A 20,855-nucleotide genomic window follows, 5' to 3' on the forward strand; every position below is an offset into this window, starting at 1 on the left:
GGGATATGATGCTAGAGACTAGATTAATCTTTCTCAGGATAGAGACCGATGGCGGGCTATGATGGCGGCAATGAACCTCTGGGTTTCTTAAAGCCATTTGTAAGTAAGTATTCATTCTCCACATTTCATTTCTTCTCATTTTTTTCTTTACCTTTCTCCTATTGTTCCTTACCTGATACTTTTATTTCAAGGTTCATTGCGAATTTTAATGAAATCATATGCACGGAGTGACTAATGAATGCAACGAAAACCAATCAAGATTCTCGACGTGAAGAAGAGAAATTAATTGCAGTGAAAACGTCTTCAAATATCTGAGTGTAAAATCACACTAAAGCAACGATTTTTCGCGCTCATGGTATGAAATATAGAAATTATATAATTCTCAAGATTATGTTAATTATTTTCTGGCTACAGGATCTATTTACTAATTTCAGTCCAATAAATTCATCAACATACAAACCAAGAAATGTAACATTTTTGAGCACTCATTATAGTGCCATCAAAATTAGATATAACACACAGAGCAAGTCCTCTACAATCGGCAAGAGCCATGTTTAGATAGAGCATCAAAGTTAAGGAATATTATGGACAATAAAAAATCGATCATGCGGGATTGGGTATTTAAGAGTTGTTAATTCATTATATAAAGTGGATCTGATACAACGTTAATATAGACGACGTATTATATTGTAAATAAATAAATAGATAAATAGAAAAATAGATAAGTAGGATTCCAATTATCCGAACTAATTGAGCATCAGGCCGATCCGGATAATTGGATAGAGCTCAGGAATAATTAAGAAAAAACGATGTCTGACAAAGTAAAAAACCCAATTTTTAATGATAAAAACTAAGCAAACATACGTATGTAGACTATGTACCGTACTATTAAAATTGTACGTTAAAGTAAATAAAAACTAAAAAATTAAGAAACAGTGTTGTATACAAATTTATTTTAGTAAAGTACATAATTCTGTACAGTAACTATAGGCCTCTCTATTTTACTTGGAACATCTCGAATAGCGCACGTGAAGGTCGACGACCTGCGCTCTCGCCGTTCTTCTCATGATTTACTGTACAGTATTAAGTTTTGTATTTTGCGCTAAGTCGATCCGGATAATTGGGGATCTGGATGATTGGGGTCCGGATAATTGGAGTTCTACTGTAAATAGGAAAATTTATAAACACCTAGATAAATATATAAACAGATAGATAGACTAACAAATAAATAGGTAAATACATAAATAAATAAATAAATATATAAATAAATAAATAAACAGATTAATGGATGAATAGATAAAAAGAAAAATATTTAAATAAATAAATATAAAGACAGATAAATAGATAAACTGATAAATAGGTAAATAAATGAACTAATAAATGAATGAATAAATAAATAAATACGCAGATACATGAATAGATGAATAAATTACTAACATATGAATAGATAAATTGTTACATAGATAGATAAATAAATAAATAAATAAATAAATAAATAAATAAATCAGAAAATAAATAAAATAATAAATAAATATTACCTTAGACTTTCCAGCAGTATCCTTAATACTTGCGCCGTTTTCAAGGCGTTGAATAATATTTACTTTGTCAGAAATACTCAGACATGAACGTGTTTGAGACATGATGCCTTATCGGTAAGCGGAGGCTTGAATTCTCGTCACAACAACAGACCACGTTGTACTGTTTTGCTACTTTCTTTCTACTAAATCGGCGGAGCAATGTATCTAGTCATTAGATATATCGATAAAAAGACAGAGTGTCTTGATAAAACAAAACACAGTTAAAATATCGATAAAAATACAGTATAATGACTTAAACCAGAACATAGTCATAATGTCGATGAAGCAATAATGTAAGAATACTAAGTCAGAATACAGTTGAACTCAGTTCAACACCAGTAACAGAACACAACATGGTAAAGCAGGACACTGTCCCTGAACTATGGAGAGAGTAACTGAATATTGCAAAGGCTGCAGAAGTTTCATAAAATTAGGAAACAAAACTGCAGGAACTGTGATTATAAATTACTGTCCCCTCTTGTTTGCTGGCATTATATAATTCCTTTCTGCAGACCATTCGGCTAGAAGTGTGTCGGCACTTCCTGCTGGCGACATCATCTTCCAAATGTCTTGGAGTGCGCATATATTCAATAGTTGTAAATAATTTATGAGCAGATACACAGCAACATCTCCCAGGCAGATTTATAACTGTACATATGTCTCCCATCCATTGGCATTTGAATTAGTATTGGTAGCATGCCAGAGCAACGTTTAAACAAATTTACCAATGCGTGGGGCTATGTCTGCTAGGGGAAGAAACACTACGCTTCTGTTACTGTACAGAGAATACGTTGGAGTAACTAGTGTTCAGTCCACACCTGTGGAGTAACGGTTAGCGCGTCTGGCCGCGAAACCAGGTGGCCCGGGTTCGATTCCCGGTCGGGGCAAGTTACCTGGTTGAGGTTTTTTCCGGGGTTTTCCCTCAACCCAATATGAGCAAATGCTGGGCAACTTTCGGTGCTGGACCCCGGACTCATTTCACCGGCATTATCACCTTCATCTCATTCAGAAGCTAAATAACCAAAGATGTTGATAAAGCGTCGTAAAATAACCTACTAAAATAAAAAAAAACTAGTGTTCAAATAGTTTGTAAAAAAACGCTGCACTAATATCTAAGCTCAGTATTAACTACACCTTTTCCAGACACAGGATAGAAGTAATATAACTGTACAGATTTTAACGGGTTATTATTTGGTTAGAGTACAACAAAAAACTCTAATACTATATTAGTAACAAATGAATACTTTTCTCAGAAAAAAAAAATGTTTTTCAACATCTTAGGTTATTTAGCGTCTGAATGAGATGAAGGTGATAATACCGGTGAAATGAGTCTGGGGTCCAACACCGAAAGTTACCCAGCACTTGCTCATATTGGGTTGAGGGAAAATCCCAGAAAAAACCTCAACCAGGTAACTTGCCCCGACCAGGAATCAAACCTGGGCCACCTGGTTTCGCGGCCAGACGCGCTAACTGTTACTCCACAGGTGTGGACTTGTTCCAAGAGTCTACAAGGTTAAGTATTACTTACTTACTGGCTTTTAAGGAACCCGGAGGTTCATTGCCGCCCTCACATAAGCCCGCCATTGGTCCCTATCCTGAGCAAGATTAATCCATTCTCTATCATCATATTCCACCTACCTCGAATCCATTTTAATATTATCTTCCCATCTATGTCTCGACCTCCCCAAAGGTCTTTTTCCCTCCGGCCTCCCAACTAATATTCTATATGCATTTCTAGATTCGCCCATACGTGCTACATCCTACGTGCTACATCTCAAACGTCTGTATTTAATGTTCCTAATTATCTCAGGTGAAGAATACAATGCGTGTAGTTCTGTGTTGTGTAACTTTCTCCATTCTCCTGTAACTTCATCCCTCTTAGCCCCAAATATTTTCCTAAGCACCTTATTCTCAAACACCCTTAACCTATGTTCCTCTCTCAAAGTGAGAGTCCAAGATTCACAACCATAAAGAACAACCTGTAATGTAACTGTTTTATAAATTCTAACTTTGAGATTTTTTGACAGCAGACTGGATGCTAAAAGCTTCTCAACCGAATAATAACAGGCATTTCCCATATTTATTCTGTGTTTAATTTCCTCCCGGGTGTCATTTATATGTGTTACTGTTGCTCCAAGATATTTGAACTTCTCCATCTCTTCAAAAGATAAATTTCCAATTTTTATATTTCCATTTCGTACAATATTCTCGTCACGAGACATAATCATATACTTTGTCTTTTCGGGATTTTGTTAAGTATTACTGGAGTTTTTAAATGAACGAGTGTGTGTGTGTAATGCAACGTATTTTATTTCATAATACTATAGCCCACTTATTTTGTAAACTGTGTACAATACTGTAAATAATGTTTGATCAACGTATGTCTTCATTTTCTACGATACTGTAAATAGTATATTTTAGTGTACATGTTGTAAAGGCCTGTCAGACATTGACTACTTTCAAAAGCCGAGTGTCAGAAAGACTGCTCTAGAATATGATTTCTTCAAATATTGCTTTTGTAGAATATTTATACTTACTTATTTACTTACTGGTTTTTAAGGAACCCGGAGGTTCATTGCCGTCCTCACATAAGCCCGCCATTGGTCCCTATCCTGAGCAAGATTAATCTATTCTCTATCATCATATCCCACCTCCCTCAAATCCATTTTAATATTATCTTCCCATCTACCTCTCGGCCTCCCTAAAGATCTTTTCCCTCCGGCCTCCCAACTAACACTCTATATGCATTTCTGGATTCGCTCATACGTGCTACATGCTCTGCCCATCTCAAACGTCTGTATTTAATGTTCCTAATTATGTCAGGTGAAGAATACAATGCGTGCAGTTCTGTGTTGTGTAACTTTCTCCATTCTCCTGTAACTTCATCCCTCTTAGCCCCAAATATTTTCCTAAGCACCTTATTCTCAAACACCCTTAATCTCTGTTCCTCTCTCAAAGCGAGAGTCCAAGTTTCACAACCATACAGAACAACCGGTAATACAACAGTTTTATAAATTCTAACGTTCAGATTTCGTGCCAGAGAATCAGTCCCATTCCGAGGCTTATTTGAAGGATTCGTAGCAAGCTGTTTTTTTACGGTTATAGGTTGTTAGCCCTTCGCCCAACCCCCAAGCTGGAGGACCACCCCTCATCGGCTGTCCGCGACTGCTTATTCAATATATTCACAGCTACCTTCCATATCTAGAGGCCGTCTCCTCGATCCGCAACCTGAGGACGCGCCATAAAAAATTTATAATAAAGAAATATGTGTCCCCTTTGTAACAGTCAATATTTCCCTTCATACTCCGTAAACAATATTTAAAGTGTTGCAAATCATCATTTTTAATCCATAATTTTGTAAACTTGTGTAAAGTGAAAATTTTCGCAATTTTTTGCGATCATTCTCTTGATGAAGCGTATGTCCGCCAATTTTTTACTCATGTTGTATATAGTTTATTTTATCAAAATGTATTCAAAAACCAACGATACTGGGTCACTGCATTCCACAACTTCTATCAAAACTTTGTGCGTCCTTGTTCCAAGTTATTAAATTTGCTAAAATAATCTGACTCACTCTATCGATCTACCTGAACATTGTTCTTATCTACCCGTCTTGTTTAGAGCTCAAATCTGCGAACTGACTTCCAAAATTGACAGACATAATGTCTTCACGTACCCATCCGTTGCAATATGACGTCATTAGGAAATCAATTGCCTTGTACTTAGCGGCACTGTACTAATGGAGCAACGCTACGCTGTGTAGACATGTTTGCCAATACACGTCACAATCAATCTCAAGATTCAGAGTGCTCTGTTGCGTTCTAGGCTGTCCATGCACTGCAGAAACACACATGCGGAAATTATCTTCTTCCTCAAGTTACTTTTCTTTTTGAAAAAGATTGCAGTGGGACCAACTGTTCCTGTATACTGAATGAACCGTATGTAATGTCATTAATTTCAGGGGTTATTCTTTGAGGTATTTCAAACAAAAAAGTCTAATATAATTTTGCTCGCTTTTGCTTCATTTTCGAGATAAAAATTGTTTTATATTAAACATTTCATAGCATGTTTTGGGAAAGCTATTGATATAATTCCCAATGTGCTCAGTCAATTTAAGAGAGCAGTGTATTATACACTATCTACCAAAAAGTAATTGGGCACTGTTTTTGCCCCCTTAGAACCTCGTGGTACCACCTCTTGTTCCTATAACAGCAGCCACCCTGTCAGGCATGCTCTCCACTAGTTTGTGTAGGATATCCACTGGAATGCGTCACCATTGCTCTTGCAACATGGCACTCAGTTGGACAGTAGAAGTTGGCCGCATCTCCCGAGACCTCAATCGCCGGTCCAATTCGTCCCAAAGGTGCTCAATGGGATTGAGATCAGGACTCCGTGCAGGCCAGTCCAACCGGTGAACATTATTGCCTGCATACCACTGCATAGTAGCCGCCGAAACATGGGGCCAACTTCCACTATCCAATTGAATCTCATGTTGCAAACTAGTGGAGAGCATGCCTGACAGGGTGGCTACTGTTATAGCAACAAGAGATGGTACCACGAAGCTCTAAAAGGGTAAAAACAGTGCCCAATTACTTTTTGGTAGATAGTGTAATAATAAATTATTTAAATAATTCTACTTTTGTCCTTTAAATGTGCAGAAATTTGATCCCAACAAATGTCATTTTTTGTTCTGCAAAGAAATTTTACAATGTTACATTTGAAGGACAAAACTAAAATTCTGTCAATCATTTATTATCATAATCACAGCTAGGAAGTTGGTACCGAAACTATTAAGTTGTGTGAGTTTGGACTATATTTCTACCGAATGAAAAGTAGTAGCAAAGCTCTCAATGTGAATGAACTAGAACGACAAACATGTACAGCTGGGTGATAACCAGACTTGTGCTTCAATAGTCCACGGCCTTAAAACAAAAAAATAATAAGCGAATAATATAAAAAAACAATAATTTGTAATTATAAACTTCGTAACACCCAAACTAAAATAATTTACCCACACATATGTATAAAAATAACATACAAAGTATACAATTATGATTCCAGCCTCATTATAACAAATAACAATCAACATTTTTTCATTTCATCAAAAGAAATACTCCTTTTATGTTCAGAAAAAAAAAAACAATATTTGTACTCTGAAAATGTCATTCTACGTCACAAAACATTACTGGAGCAAATTTGAAATAAGATACTTACTTACTTACTTACTTACTTACTTACTTACTTACTTACTTACTTACTTACTTACTTACTTACTTACTTACTTACTTACTGGCTTTTAAGGAACCCGGAGGTTCATTGCCGCCCTCACATAAGCCCGCCATTGGTCCCTATCCTGAGCAAGATTAATCCAGACTCTATCATCATATCCCACCTACCTCAAATCCATTTTAATATTATCTTCCCATCTACGTCTCGGCCTCCCCAAAAGTCTTTTCCCCTCTGGCCTCCCAACTAACACTCTATATGCATTTCGAGATTCGTCCATACGTGCTACATGCCCTGCCCATCGCAAACGTCTGGATTTAATGTTCCTAATTATGTCAGGTGAAGAATACAATGCATGCAGCTCTGTGTTGTGTAACTTTCTCCATTCTCCTGTAACGTCATCCCTTTTAGCCCCAAATATTTTCCTAAGCACCTTATTCTCAAACACTCTTAACCTATGTTCCTCTCTCAAAGTGAGAGTCCAAGTTTCACAGCCATACAGAACAACCGGTAATATAACTGTTTTATAAATTCTAACTTTCAGATTTTTTGACAGCAGACTAGATGACAAAAGCTTCTCAACCGAATAATAATAGGCATTTCCCATATTTATTCTGCGTTTAATTTCCTCCCGAGTGTCATTTATATTTGTTACTGTTGCTCCAAGATATTTGAATTTTTCCACCTCTTCGAAGTATAAATCTCCAACTTTTATAGTTCCATTTCGTACAATATTCTGATTACGAGACATAATCATATACTTAATCTTTTCGGGATTTACTTCCAACCCTATCTCTTTACGTGCTTCAAGTAGAATTTCCGCGTTTTCCCTAATCGTTTGTGGATTTTCTCCTAGCATATTCACGTCATCCGCATAACAAAAAGCTGATGTAACCCCGTTCAATTCCAAACCCTCTGTGTTATCCTGAACTTTCCTAATGGCATATTTTAGAGCGAAGTTAAAAAGTAAAGGTGATAGTGCATCTCCCTGCTTTAGCCCGCAGTGAATTGGAAAAGCATCAGATAGAAACTGGCATATACGGACTCTGCTGTAAGTTTCACTAAGACACGTTTTAATTAATCGAACTAGTTTCTTGGGAATACCAAATTCAATAAGAATGTTATATAAAACTTCTCTCTTAACCGAGCCATATGCCTTTTTGAAATCTATGAATAACTGATGTACTGTACCCTTATATTCCCATTTTTCTCCAATATCTGTCGAATACAAAAAAATCTGATCAATAGTCGATCTATTACGCCTGAAACCACACTGATGATCTCCAATAATTTCATCTACATATGGAGTTAATCTTCTCAAAAGCATATTCGACAAAATTTTGTATGACGTCAACAAAAGTGATATTCCTCGAAAGATACTACAGTTAGCCTTGTCCCCCTTCTTAAAAATAGGTACAATTATGGACTCTTTCCATTGTTCTGGTACAATTTCCTTTTCCCAAATTGCAAGTACAGGTTTATAAATTTCGCTACGTAATACACTTCCACCCTCTTGTATTAATTCTGCTGGAATTTGATCAATACCTGGAGACTTGTACTTTTTCAGATTTTCTATCGCAATTTCGACTTCAGAAAGTGTGGGTTCCGGTATAAATGGCTCAGCAGTTTGTATTTCAATTTCGTCCCGATCATTTCTACTTGGCCTGTGTCTATAAGATACAGTATTTCTTATTATCATCAGGTGAACAAAAACTTTACGAATCTAATAGTGTATCTCCTATATGGCATTTAAATTAAATCCATAATTGTTTTCGAGAAAATGTTTCATTTCTATTGTAATGACAGCTAGGAAGTTCGTATTGTAATTCTGTTGTTGAATTAACTTGCACTGTAACGCAACCGTACGCACAGTAGCACAGCAGCACGAGACGTCAACGGATCACAAAGCAGACAAGTATTGATGGCTAGTAAATAAACTTGTTTTTCAACCAATATTTAATGAAGAATAATCCGGGGAAAAATAAACGTGTTACACACTCCTGTTTGCATAATTATTTAATAACTGATGAGTTTACTTTTTTGGAGTCATGCATAATATTAACATTATGTAAATAATACAATAATGACAGAATAGCTCACGTCGTTCAAAACCTAAATTACTAATATAAATTAACAATATTCTTCATGACTGTACACAGCTCCACAGAATGATACTATTCGTTGTTTATGTGAACTGTGTATCGTCTGTAGCGAGCGGGAGCAGGGCGAGGCACGGGTGACATCTATACTCCTCGCTATACTCAACTGAAATCTACTGTTTTGGTACGATCTTTCTACTTATGACCATAATACATTGCTCTCTTAAATTGCCTGAGCCTATTAGGAATTCAATCAATGACTTTCCCAAAACATGATATGAAATTTTTCATATAAAACTTTTTTTATCTCGAAAAGGAAGTAAAAGCGAGAAAAATTGTATTAAAATTTTTGTTTAGAATATCCCAAAGAATAACACCCCGAAAATGATTACATTACTTACGGTTTACCCCGTATATTGATGTAAATACTTTTTTTGTTCTTAACTTAATTTAAAGAAATAATATGTCAAGGACAGTCATGATACTATCTTTACATAGGATGATGCAATACTAAAGCTATTTTTAACCTGAAAGCGGCTTTATATAATTATTATTTTCTTTAACCAAGCCAGTGTCCGTAATGGAGAAATAATTATTTTGGATCACATATGAGATATGGACAACGGAGAGGTAGGCCTACCATAAATGAAGATTCACTGTTCTAATGTGTACTGCATTGTATACGAACAAATCTGGACTGTACCAAATGGAAGTAAGCTGTACACTAATGCTCTGACCTTGGCGTCTCTTCAGCCTGTGTTATCTGTCTATACTACGCAGGAGTAAACCTTCCCACGCTCTTTCCAGGAGAAATGTAACCTACAACTTACTATATATACTCGGCAGTTACTTTCGATCTACGGTATTTATCTGAGTGAAGCCTTTTACCTGGCGAATGCTGTGTAAAATAGGATGTAATTAAAAAATCTATGTTGCAAATGAAGATGTTGAAATGAACATGCTGTACGAAAAAAACCCTTCTTTGTTTTATTTTAAACATTATTTATCTCATTTTGTTTATTGTACCTTTTCGTACTTTTTTAAAATTTGAATATTAGAAAAATAACTTATAGAGTTAATAAATTATATAAATGACAGGAAATTACCCGTTTACTAGCAATTTTTTCTATTACGTCAAATGGGGCACATCGTATTTCTGCAGGTAAAGTAATCTTAAGTTATATTTCGATATAAATACCCCAAGCAGAGGCCTACATGTCTTCTGAAATCGCTTTCCTGTTATTATCAAGGATTATTTATAAATTATATGAATAAATCGGGCGTCTGCTTTCACTACATTACAGACATAACATAGCAGAAAAAAACAGAAATAATATCAAAAACAGAACGTTCAGTAATATTAATCATCAAATAAAATAAAAACATGCATGCGCCGAAGGTTAGCAGGCAGGTCAAAGATCACCAAACGGTAATATTTAAAGAGTTTGCGATTCTGGTGTGAAGAATTTAAAAAAAACGTTAGCATTGCGGTGGAGTGCAATTCGGCAGAACACTGCGACATACATCTTTTTCTGGGTGAAAGTTGCAACCGTCCTACTGACTTTACGAGGAAATACTGTACATCATATACGCCGTCTTTTGAGCGTCTGGACACACTAATCAGGGTCACCGCCGAGGTCGTGGAACCTGAATCACCTGGGCTTCTTCTGTTGGTCCACCTCAAGGGGCTATACTTATATTCAAGAACGACGACCACGAGCTGGGCTGTTCCGTGTATCATTAAGGCCCGACTGTATAAAGCATTCGATCTTACAATGAAAAAAATAGATATAATCTAAAAAAATTGACATAAGCAAACTAAAAGTAGCATGAGAAAGCCAAATATAACCAAAACAAAACTGAACTAAACTAAACGTAGCATGACAAAACCAAATATAATCCGAAACAAAACTGAACTAATTAAACTAAAAGTAGTCTGAGTAAATTAAATATAATCTAAAACAAAACTGAACTAATCAAACTAAAAGTAGTCTGAGAAAACTAAATATAATCTAAAACGAAACTAAACTAATCAAATTAAAAGTAGTCTAAAAAACTAAATATAATCTAAAACGAAACTGAAATAATCAAACTAAAAGTAGTGTAAGAAAACTAAATATAATCTAAAACGAAACTAAACTAATCAAACTAAAAGTAGCCTGAGAAAATTAAATATAATCTAAAACGAAACTGAACTAATCAAACTAAAAGTAGTCTAAGAAAACTAAATATAATCTAAAACGAAACTAAACTAATCAAACTAAAAGTAGCCTGAGAAAACTAAATATAATCTAAAACGAAACTGAACTAATCAAACTAAAAGTAGTCTAAGAAAACTAAATATAATCTAAAACGAAACTAAACTAATCAAACTAAAAGTAGTCTGAGAAAACTAAATATAATCTAAAACGAAACTGAACTAATCAAACTAAAAGTAGTCTAAGAAAACTCAATATAATCTAAAACGAAACTAAACTAATCAAACTAAAAGTAGCCTGAGAAAACTAAATATAATCTAAAACGAAACTGAACTAATCAAACTAAAAGTAGTGTAAGAAAACTAAATATAATCTAAAACGAAACTAAACTAATCAAACTAAAAGTAGTCTGAGAAAACTAAATATAATCTAAAACGAAACTGAACTAATCAAACTAAAAGTAGTCTAAGAAAACTCAATATAATCTAAAACGAAACTAAACTAATCAAACTAAAAGTAGCCTGAGAAAACTAAATATAATCTAAAACGAAACTGAACTAATCAAACTAAAAGTAGCCTGAGAAAAATATAATCTAAAACGAAACTGAACTAATCAAACTAAAAGTAGTCTGAGAAAAATATAATCTAAAACGAAACTGAATTAATCAAACTAAAAGTAGTCTGAGAAAATTAAATATAATCTAAAACGAAACTGAACTAAACAAATTAAAAGTAACTTGAGAAAACTAAATATAACCTAAAACAAAATTGAACCAACACAAACTAAAAGTAGCATGAGAAAACTAAATATAATCTAAAACAAAAATGACCAAACACAAACTGTAAGTAGCATGAGAAAACTAAATATAATCCAAATCAAATTTTAATACAAAGTGAAAGTAGCATGAGAAAACGAAATATAATCTAAAATAAAACACAAACTAAAAGTAGCTTGAGAAAACTAAATATAATCTAAAACAAAAATGACCGAACACAAACTGTAAGTAGCATGAGAAAACTAAATATAATCCAAATCAAATTTTAATACAAAGTGAAAGTAGCATGAGAAAACGAAATATAACCTAAAATAAAACACAAACTAAAAGTAGCTTGAGGAAACCAAACTTAACCTAAACTAAGAAGCGCATACATCACGAGCAAATACAAATGAGCGAGTGCAAGAAAGTTGTTATCAGAGTGGTAGACTTTCCCGGCATTATTTTGTGTTTCGTATTACCAAAAGTAAATATTTCGTTCATTGATATAACACAAAACCAAATTGTATTTGTAACTATCAATCAAGTACAATGTGTTCCCTATCATCTGGTGAGTAATAACATATTTTAATTTCTATGATTTATTCGAATATCTAGTTTTGGGAGCCATATTTGTTTAAACGTACACCCTCTTGCACCTTGGAACACAAAACAACTCGTACCATGGAACATGTTCCAAGGTACACGATATCTTCGGTTTTTGTTTTTCTTTTATTTTAAGATCATGTCACGAAGTACGTCTGAAGTTAAGAGGCCCCCAACTGATCCGAATGCCTTGAAGAAAGCTGTTGAAGCAGTTACTGCTCCTCCAGGAAATAAACTCTCAGTCAGAGAAGCCTTCCATGGGTTATGATTGCAAAAACATTTTAAATATGATTGTCAGTTTTATAGCTATATTCTCACCTATATTCCATGTGTTCCAACTTAGAAGAGAGTATGTTCCAAGGTATATGAACCTGTTGTACCTTTGAACACTTTACATATCCCTTCATTTCATTTTTTCCATCCTTAATAGATTTGTAACACAGGAAAATATCTGTAGGAAGTTGTGAAGGAATCTTCAATAATTATTTAAAAAATTTTTTCATTTAAAAAGTTTCATTTCCAACAATTAAAAAAAAAAAATATGTGAAAAGTGATTCAAGGTACAATAGTCTCCCTAAGCGTGTAGAATGTTATCATGTAACATTTAGGAAGTAAGATTGGTCATTATTGCACGCAACTAAAACAACCCTTAAAACGGAATCTTCTGATAAAATATCCATCTTGCTACCACCCGGAAGGCAAATAACATGTGTTGTAACCTGGGGATGGGACAACCTTTCACACGGACCAGACTTAGTTCCCACGTGAATGCCGCCCCTTGAGAGAGCACTTTTTGTCACTCAAGAAAGTAATTAAGAGTCGGAATGTTATGCCACGCCCTGACAAAATATTATAAAAGAGGAGGAATATTGTTGCCAGTTGTGACTTTCCTCTCGGACTTGCTCCAAGCAGGCCCACATAAACGTTAACATATTATTCTACCAGAATGAACCATGCTTACTGTTGACTTCGAGTTATTTCTGTTCGTCGATCATTAGTACCTAAGGGTCCAGCCCACGTGACAAAAAGTAAAGATAGTTCTACACTACATCACAGGTGCAGCATGAACTGGTGATGCTCATCTTGCTTTCCGTACCAAGCGAAGCTAGTATGATCGACGTTCACCTAACTTGTGCTGAAAGTAACCGAACGCAGGACTCTAATCATCAGTCGCAACCAGTGTCAAACTTGTTCTAGCGACAAAATCGCAGATCTTCAAATCACACCACTACTGCCGATTGTCTGTAAAGACGAATGTCGTCACCTACCACTAGCCTCTGGGCCAACGTGGTCTATGACAGGGATGACCGTACCTTTACTTACTTACTTACTTATGGCTTTTAAGGAACTCGGAGGTTCATTACCGCCCTCGCATAAGCCCGCCATCGGCCCCTATACTGTGCAAGATTAATCCAGTCTCTACCATCATATCCCACCTACCTCAAATCCATTTTAATATTATCCTCCCATCTACTTCTCGGCCTCCCCAAAAGTATTTTTCCCTCCGGCTCCCAACTAACACTATATATGCATTTCTGGATTCGCTCATACGTGCTACATGCCTTGCCCATCTCAAACGTCTAGATTTAATGTTCCTAATTATGTCAGATGAACAATACAATGCGTGCAGTTCTGCGTTATGTAACTTTCTCCATTCTCCTGTAACTTCATCCCTTTTAGCCCCAAATATTTCCCTAAGAACCGTATTCTCAAACACCCTTAATCTCTGTTGCTTTCTCAAAGCCAGAGTCCAAGTTTCACAACCATAGAGAACAACCGATAATATAACTGTTTTATAAATTCTAACTTTCAGATTTTTTGACAGCAGATTAGAAGATTAAAGCTTTTCAACTGAATAATAACAGGCATTTCCCATATTTATTCTGCGTTTAATTTCCTCCCGTGTCATTTATATTTGTTACTGATGCTCCAAGATATTTGAATTTTTCCACCTCTCCAAAGGATAAATTTTCAATTTTTATATTTCCATTTCGTATTATGTTCTGGTCACGCGACATAATCATATACTTTGTCTTTTTGGAATTTACTTCCAGATCTATCGCTTTACTTGCTTCAAGTAAAATTGCCGTGGTTTCCCTAATAATTTGTGAATTTTCTCCTAATATATCCACGTCATCCGCATAAACAAGCAGCTGATGTAACCCGTTCAATTCCAAACCCCCTCTATTATCCTGGACTTTCCTAATGGCATATTCTAGAGCGGAGTTAGAAAGTAAAGGTGATAGTGCATCTCCTTGCTTTAGCCCGCAGTGAATTGGAAAAGCATCCGACAGAAACTGGCTCATACGGACTCTGCTGTACGTTTCACTGAGACACATTTTAATTTAATTTCTTGGGAATACCAACTTCTATAAGAATATTATATAAAATTTCCCTCTTAACAGAGTCATATGCCTTTTTAAAATCTATGAATAACTGATGTACTGCACCCTTATATTCCCATTTTTCCTCCAATATCTGTTGAATACATAAAATCTGATCAATAGTCGATCTATTACGCCTAAAACCACACTGATGATCCCCAATAATTTCATCTACATACGGAGTTAATCTTCTCAAAAGAATATTGTACAAAATGTTTTACGACGTCAACAAAAGTGTTATTCCTCGAAAGTTACTACAGTTGATAACCTTAGCTTTATAAAGAAATTCGCTTCATCACGAATTGAATTTTTCATCTAGATATAAGAACACACATTAATGGACCACACAGAGAACGAAGGAATATTAAAAGAATTATAGGTCATCCAATTTTATAGCTACCGCCAGCCGGACGCCGAGAACGTCGACCCTCAACACCGGGGATCCAGCTTCAAAAGTGGAAATAGTGTTATAAAAAGGTATTGCTGGCGTAAAATTTCCCAATGTATTTCCTTTACGTTCAACATAATTCAATCATTTTTCCAAGACCGATTGGTACCAAAATTATGTTCCTGATTGGCAATGGCATAGGCCTAGACCTATTTTGTGTAAAATAACAACTGTAATACGGTTGGCGCACATAAAAAGATTGTCGTCACAGGATAAAGAAGAGGGGCAGCGGTATGTTCTTGCACTCTGACAACGTTGGACATGAATAGCTCAGTGCCTTCTTCCCGCTAAAACAAGAGGTAAGTAGAAAAAACATGTCTACAAAGAACCTGCCAGACAACGACGTGGTCTAGCGATAAGCAAGCGGGACATGAAATAAGAGATGGAAAGCAGAAGATGAAAATTTAGTAAGCAATGTCTTTTAATAATAATAATAATAATAATAATAATAATAATAATAATAATAATAATAATAATAATAATAAATAATCAAACACGAAATTATGCCATCACCTCTAAATCCAGGAGATTATCGTGTCAATGAGAAAAAGCATAAGTCGTGAGCTAAAATTTTGGATGTCTCGAGCATTGTGCGTGAAAGTTTGTAATCTGTGATTTAACTACAAACTGATGATAACAAACCAACAGCAGCGACTTCCTTCCGAACATCTCCGAGGATTTTTCTGCAACATTCGACTAATCTCTTCTTGCGAAATGTTCGAAATGACTTGGATATTTTCTTTCACATTTTGCATAACTTACAAGGGCAAAAACTCGCTGTAATATGTTATATACACAATTCTCAAACAATTATAAAAAAAATAATAGCTTGCACTACACTACGTACGAATGAGCAATCCCTTCAGTATTCGCAAACAATGAAATTAGCAAAAACAAAAGCTTTCACTATACTACGCACGAATTGTTAATCCTTATAGTGTTATCTAACAATTATAAATTACGGGGGAAGAGGAGAGGAGAGGAGAGGAGAGGAGAGGAGAGGAGAGGAGAGGAGAGGAGAGGAGAGGAGAGGAGAGGAGAGGAGAGGAGAGGAGAGAGAGGAGAGGAGAGGAGAGGAGAGGAGAGGAGAGGAGAGGAGAGGAGAGGAGAGGAGAGGAGAGGAGAGGAGAGGAGAGGAGAGAAGAGAAGAGAAGAGAAGAGAAGAGAAGAGAAGAGAAGAGAAGAGAAGAGAAGAGAAGAGAAGAGAAGAGAAGAGAAGAGAAGAGAAGAGAAGAGAAGAGAAGAGAAGAGAAGAGAAGAGAAGAGAAGAGAAGAGAAGAGATAAATCTTATTTAAACTGAATATGCGACGTCCCACAGTCTGATAAGCTCTTCAAACTGTCCATTTCAAAACAAACAACGCATAAGTTTGATATTTTACAGTATTCCCAGGACTCCGAATATTGTAAAAAATTTTGCGAAGCAGCAAATCTAAGCCAAGTATTTGAGTACGCAGGGAAAAGCGATAGCACTGCTGAACAACAGTGAAGCAGAATCTTACCCATGGCAAGGGAAATATATTTTAGAAGGAAAGTAATCCCTACCATGAGTCTAACTTGAAATGATGTGAGGATTATGGCTTTGTTCTGTGAAACCAAAAAGTAACTTTGAGGGATGAATAATAAAATAGCCAAATTGTATAGAACAGAAAAAAGAAGAATAAAAAGAACAAATGAGTGTTATCTAAATGGAAAACGCGACGTCCTACAGTCTGAAAATTTCTTCAAACAGGTCATTGCAATTCTGACAATGGTTAATTTTTCATTAATCTCCAGGCCTCCCAACATTGTGCAAAATTTTGCGGGGCAGGAAATATAAGCCAAGCAAGTATTTGAGTGCTGGACAACATCGGGGCGGCGCGGCGGCTGCAGCATCTCCTCATCTGAGAATCGATCGGCGCCACGGGCCGCCCCTCTGACCTCCTGAGCATCCCGCCAGCTCGCCCCACCAGTCGCTATTGTCATTCCCTTCCCGTCCAACCCAAACAAACCAAGAGTAGGAGAGGAACGGCAGGGCGGGAGGGAGGGAGAGAGAGAGAGAGAGAGAGAGAGAGAGAGAGAGAGAGACGTCCGACCTCCTTCAAAACTTGGTCTGTACAACAGATGCCGCCACAGGCCTCTATTTCATATCGTTATGCAGTATGGAGCGTGTTTGTATTGCTGCCATGTTGCTCAACCCATATAATAAAGCCATATTTGTTCAATCAGGCACATTAAAACCCCTACCAGGAAGTGAAGTACTCAGAAAAACACTCTTTCAATTTCAGAGTGATGAGCGTTCAAACTTAGTGAGTAGCTGCGAGAATTGAGCTTTTAAAAAGGACTAAATAAAAGGGATTGTAGTGCCAGAAATTTGGTTCCTAAAAGCAACAACAGACTATACCTTATTTTATTTCAAGGAGTGCAGTTCAGTGGCTCCTTTGAACACCCACTTACAGATTTATGACTTCCTACACAAACAACTCTGACAATTCCATCCTGTCCCCTCGTCCCAACATTGCACAGTTGCCACAATCCTGGTGACCTTCGAAATTATGCAGTGAAACTGACGGGATTCTTGGAATTCGGAAAAGATGCGGCAACTCTGCCTCCACGTGGATTTGACGGGCACCTGTCAATTCTTCTGAACGAGGGTTGTGGTTGGTTACTAACAAGAGAAGACAATATTTCCGTCACAGTAAGGAAGACATTTATTTATGACAACCAATTGGTAGGGGGCAGTAGAAGATCTGTCGGCAAAGTCCTTTCTATGAAACTGCACTCCATGAAAAAAAAAATAGAGTATACACACTATTGAACAAAAAACGCATTGAAGATACTCGTATAAGACAAGAATTTACCATCATAACCACATCAGCTAGAGTCCAGATTTTTATGTAATATTAATCTTAGAAATAAGTTTTGCCGCACAGACTCTTTGTAAGTTTCAGTTTGTAAGTGCGCATGATCAGCCATACAATGAAACAAAACTAATTTTATTGCCTCAACTAGTCCTTTTCTCGCGAACCAGGTCGCTCGTCCTCTGATCATGCGCACTGCCTCCTTTCTGGGACTTATAAAGTATCTGTGCGACAAAACGTTTTTTCTAAGACTGTACATAATATGTAATTGAAAAGCTCAAAATATGTACTGTATACATATACCCATGGCGCTACAGCCCATGAAGGGCCAAGACCGACCACCCGGCTGCTGGCCTAACGTCCACATGCCGAAGCAGAGGTGGACGATCATCCAACCAGAATGGAGGTATCGTGTGGTTAGCATGATGATCCGACCAGCCGTTATAGCTGGTTTGCGAAACCGGGTTCTCACTACCTATCGTAGCTCCCCAAGTGCATCACGATGCTGAGTGGGCACCGGTCCCATACACTGGCCGAAATTTCATGAGAAAATTTCTTGCCCCATGAGGACTCGAACCAGCGCGTATTCCGTAACGCGAGTCCTAGGCGGCATGCCTTAGATCACGATGCCACGGCGCGGGACGTATATATATATATATATATATATGGCCGAGGATTCGCCATAGATTACCTGACATTTGCTTTGCTGTTAGGGAAAATCTCGAAAAAACCCAACCAGGTAATCAGCCCAAGCGGGAATCGAACCCGCGCCCAAGCGCAACCACGGATCGACAGGTAAGCGCCTCAGCCGACTGAGCTATGCCGGTGGTTTGCGACGCTTTATCAACTGCGATGGTTATCTAGAGTCTGAGCGAAATGAAGATGTCAGCGAAATGATTCCAGGGTCCATCGCCGAAAGTTACCCAGCATTTGCTCTTAATGGGTAGAGGGAAAACCCCGGAAAAACTTCAACCAGATATTTTATCCAACCAGGATTCCAACCCAACTTAATGTATGAGCAATAGTAACAGTAATTTATTTTATATTACACATGTACAGTGTGTGGATATTCCAATTATATAACTTATCTAATACAATCAACAATGTTTACAATGCAGTTGGCCATTTACAGACTCGTACATTACATGGCAGAATATTAGTTTAACAATCGCCTAGAAAATTGTTCCGACTACCCGCAACAAAGTCATGCCGAAGAAGTTGCCGCATCAGCACGGCGATCTTAAATATCATGGAGAGAGGATAGAAGAGATTGTTTGTGTAGTTCAGACAGTACTGGAAGTGAGCTATGTCTCGGTACACGAATCAAATAAATGCGCGTATTTTAAAACGACACAACTGCAGTAATAGATGGTTCAGATTGATGAGATTCCTTGGATTCTTATATTATATTATTGAGTAGATACATGAGTCAAATAGTATTTCAAGAAATATTTCTACTCTCGGTTGTGATACAGCTTACGTTTATACAGACTCCAGCAGGGTTGAATCTAGAACAGTGATTTCGAGGAACCCTCTTTTCATAAGACCTCTTAACATATTAACTTCATACTTTTGCTTAGTGTGATATAAGAAAATATTTTTAATTATATTTATTTTTCACTTTACAAATTATTACTAAACTCAAGTATAGTATACAAACTATGCCAAAATTAGCTTAGTTAGTCATATTGGGTGCTATTCATAGACATTTCGCAGCACGCGCTACGAGCGTACTAAGCTAGCCCCGGCTATCCACTGGTTACTAGCACAGAATTCAAATCATATCCTATCGCTAACACTGGTTTATGAATACGAAAAACGCTGATAATCCACCGAAAGCCCGCGCTAAAAATTTCTATGAATACGGCCCTATAACTGCAAAAAAATGTGAATGACAATATTGACGATAATGATGATGGCGATAGTGTATTAAGACAACATGGCCACCAGCGTAGCTCAGTCGGTTGGAGCGCTTGCCTGCCGACCCGGAGTTGCGTTCGGGCTCGGGTTCGAGTCCCGTTTGGGCTGATTACTTAATTGGGTTTTTTCCGAGGTTTTCGCCAACCGTAAGGCGAATGCCAGGTAATCTATGGCTAATCCTCGGTCTCATCTCGCCATCACCAATCCCATGGACGCTGAATAACCGAGTAGCTGAAACAGTGTCGTTAAATAAGCAACTAAAAGAAGACAAAATGTAGACATAGGTACGAAAGCACATATACAACTCGTTTGCCATGGAAATAAATCTCTACTACTGCTCCGAGAAGTGAACTGAATATGTTACTTAGCTACATGCGAAAACCGCAAATTCGTTATGACAGAATTAATTAGTTTATTTCTCCGTTTACAGAGTTCATTTAATTTTCTCACGAAGTTAATTTAATACCTAGGCTTCTGCAGTCCTTCTCCTTCTGAACTGCCCACACCTTCCAACGTCGCACAGTTCTTGAATGAAGGACATTATGCAGAACGAACCAGACCGCGAAGTTGCTGGTGGAAACAGACACAACCGTGTGACTTGGTTTCTTTGCATTAATTCCACTCGCGTATTTTGAACTCGCTTTTCTTTGCGGAGACGAATTGATTTTATATGAATACCTATTTGATATGAAAAACAACCGTGAAGATTATGCATTACTTTCTCGCAATACACAGTAACGAAAAAGTATTGTGATTCAGCAAGAAATATTTCCGTAGAAATACACGTTTACAGTATCCCGGATA

At 36.8% G+C, this 20,855-nt stretch overlaps 1 protein-coding gene across 2 annotated transcripts in view; it reads right to left on the bottom strand.

The window, feature by feature from the left end:
* Nucleotides 1-20,855, bottom strand: part of nesd (nessun dorma) — a 213,833-nt gene that overhangs the window by 136,651 nt on the left and 56,327 nt on the right. Inside the window, exon 10 of one of the 2 annotated variants that reach the window (XM_069830569.1) lies at nt 994-1,162. The exons of the other annotated variant lie outside the window; for it this stretch is intronic. Coding sequence (XP_069686670.1) covers nt 1,084-1,162 — 79 coding nt within the window. The 3' untranslated portion in view covers nt 994-1,083. Of the gene's footprint in view, nt 1-993; nt 1,163-20,855 lie in introns of those variants that run through there. 2 annotated transcript variants of the gene reach the window in all.

Source organism: Periplaneta americana, chromosome 7, assembly GCF_040183065.1.
Source record: "Periplaneta americana isolate PAMFEO1 chromosome 7, P.americana_PAMFEO1_priV1, whole genome shotgun sequence".
Taxonomy (NCBI): Eukaryota; Metazoa; Arthropoda; class Insecta; order Blattodea; family Blattidae; genus Periplaneta; species Periplaneta americana.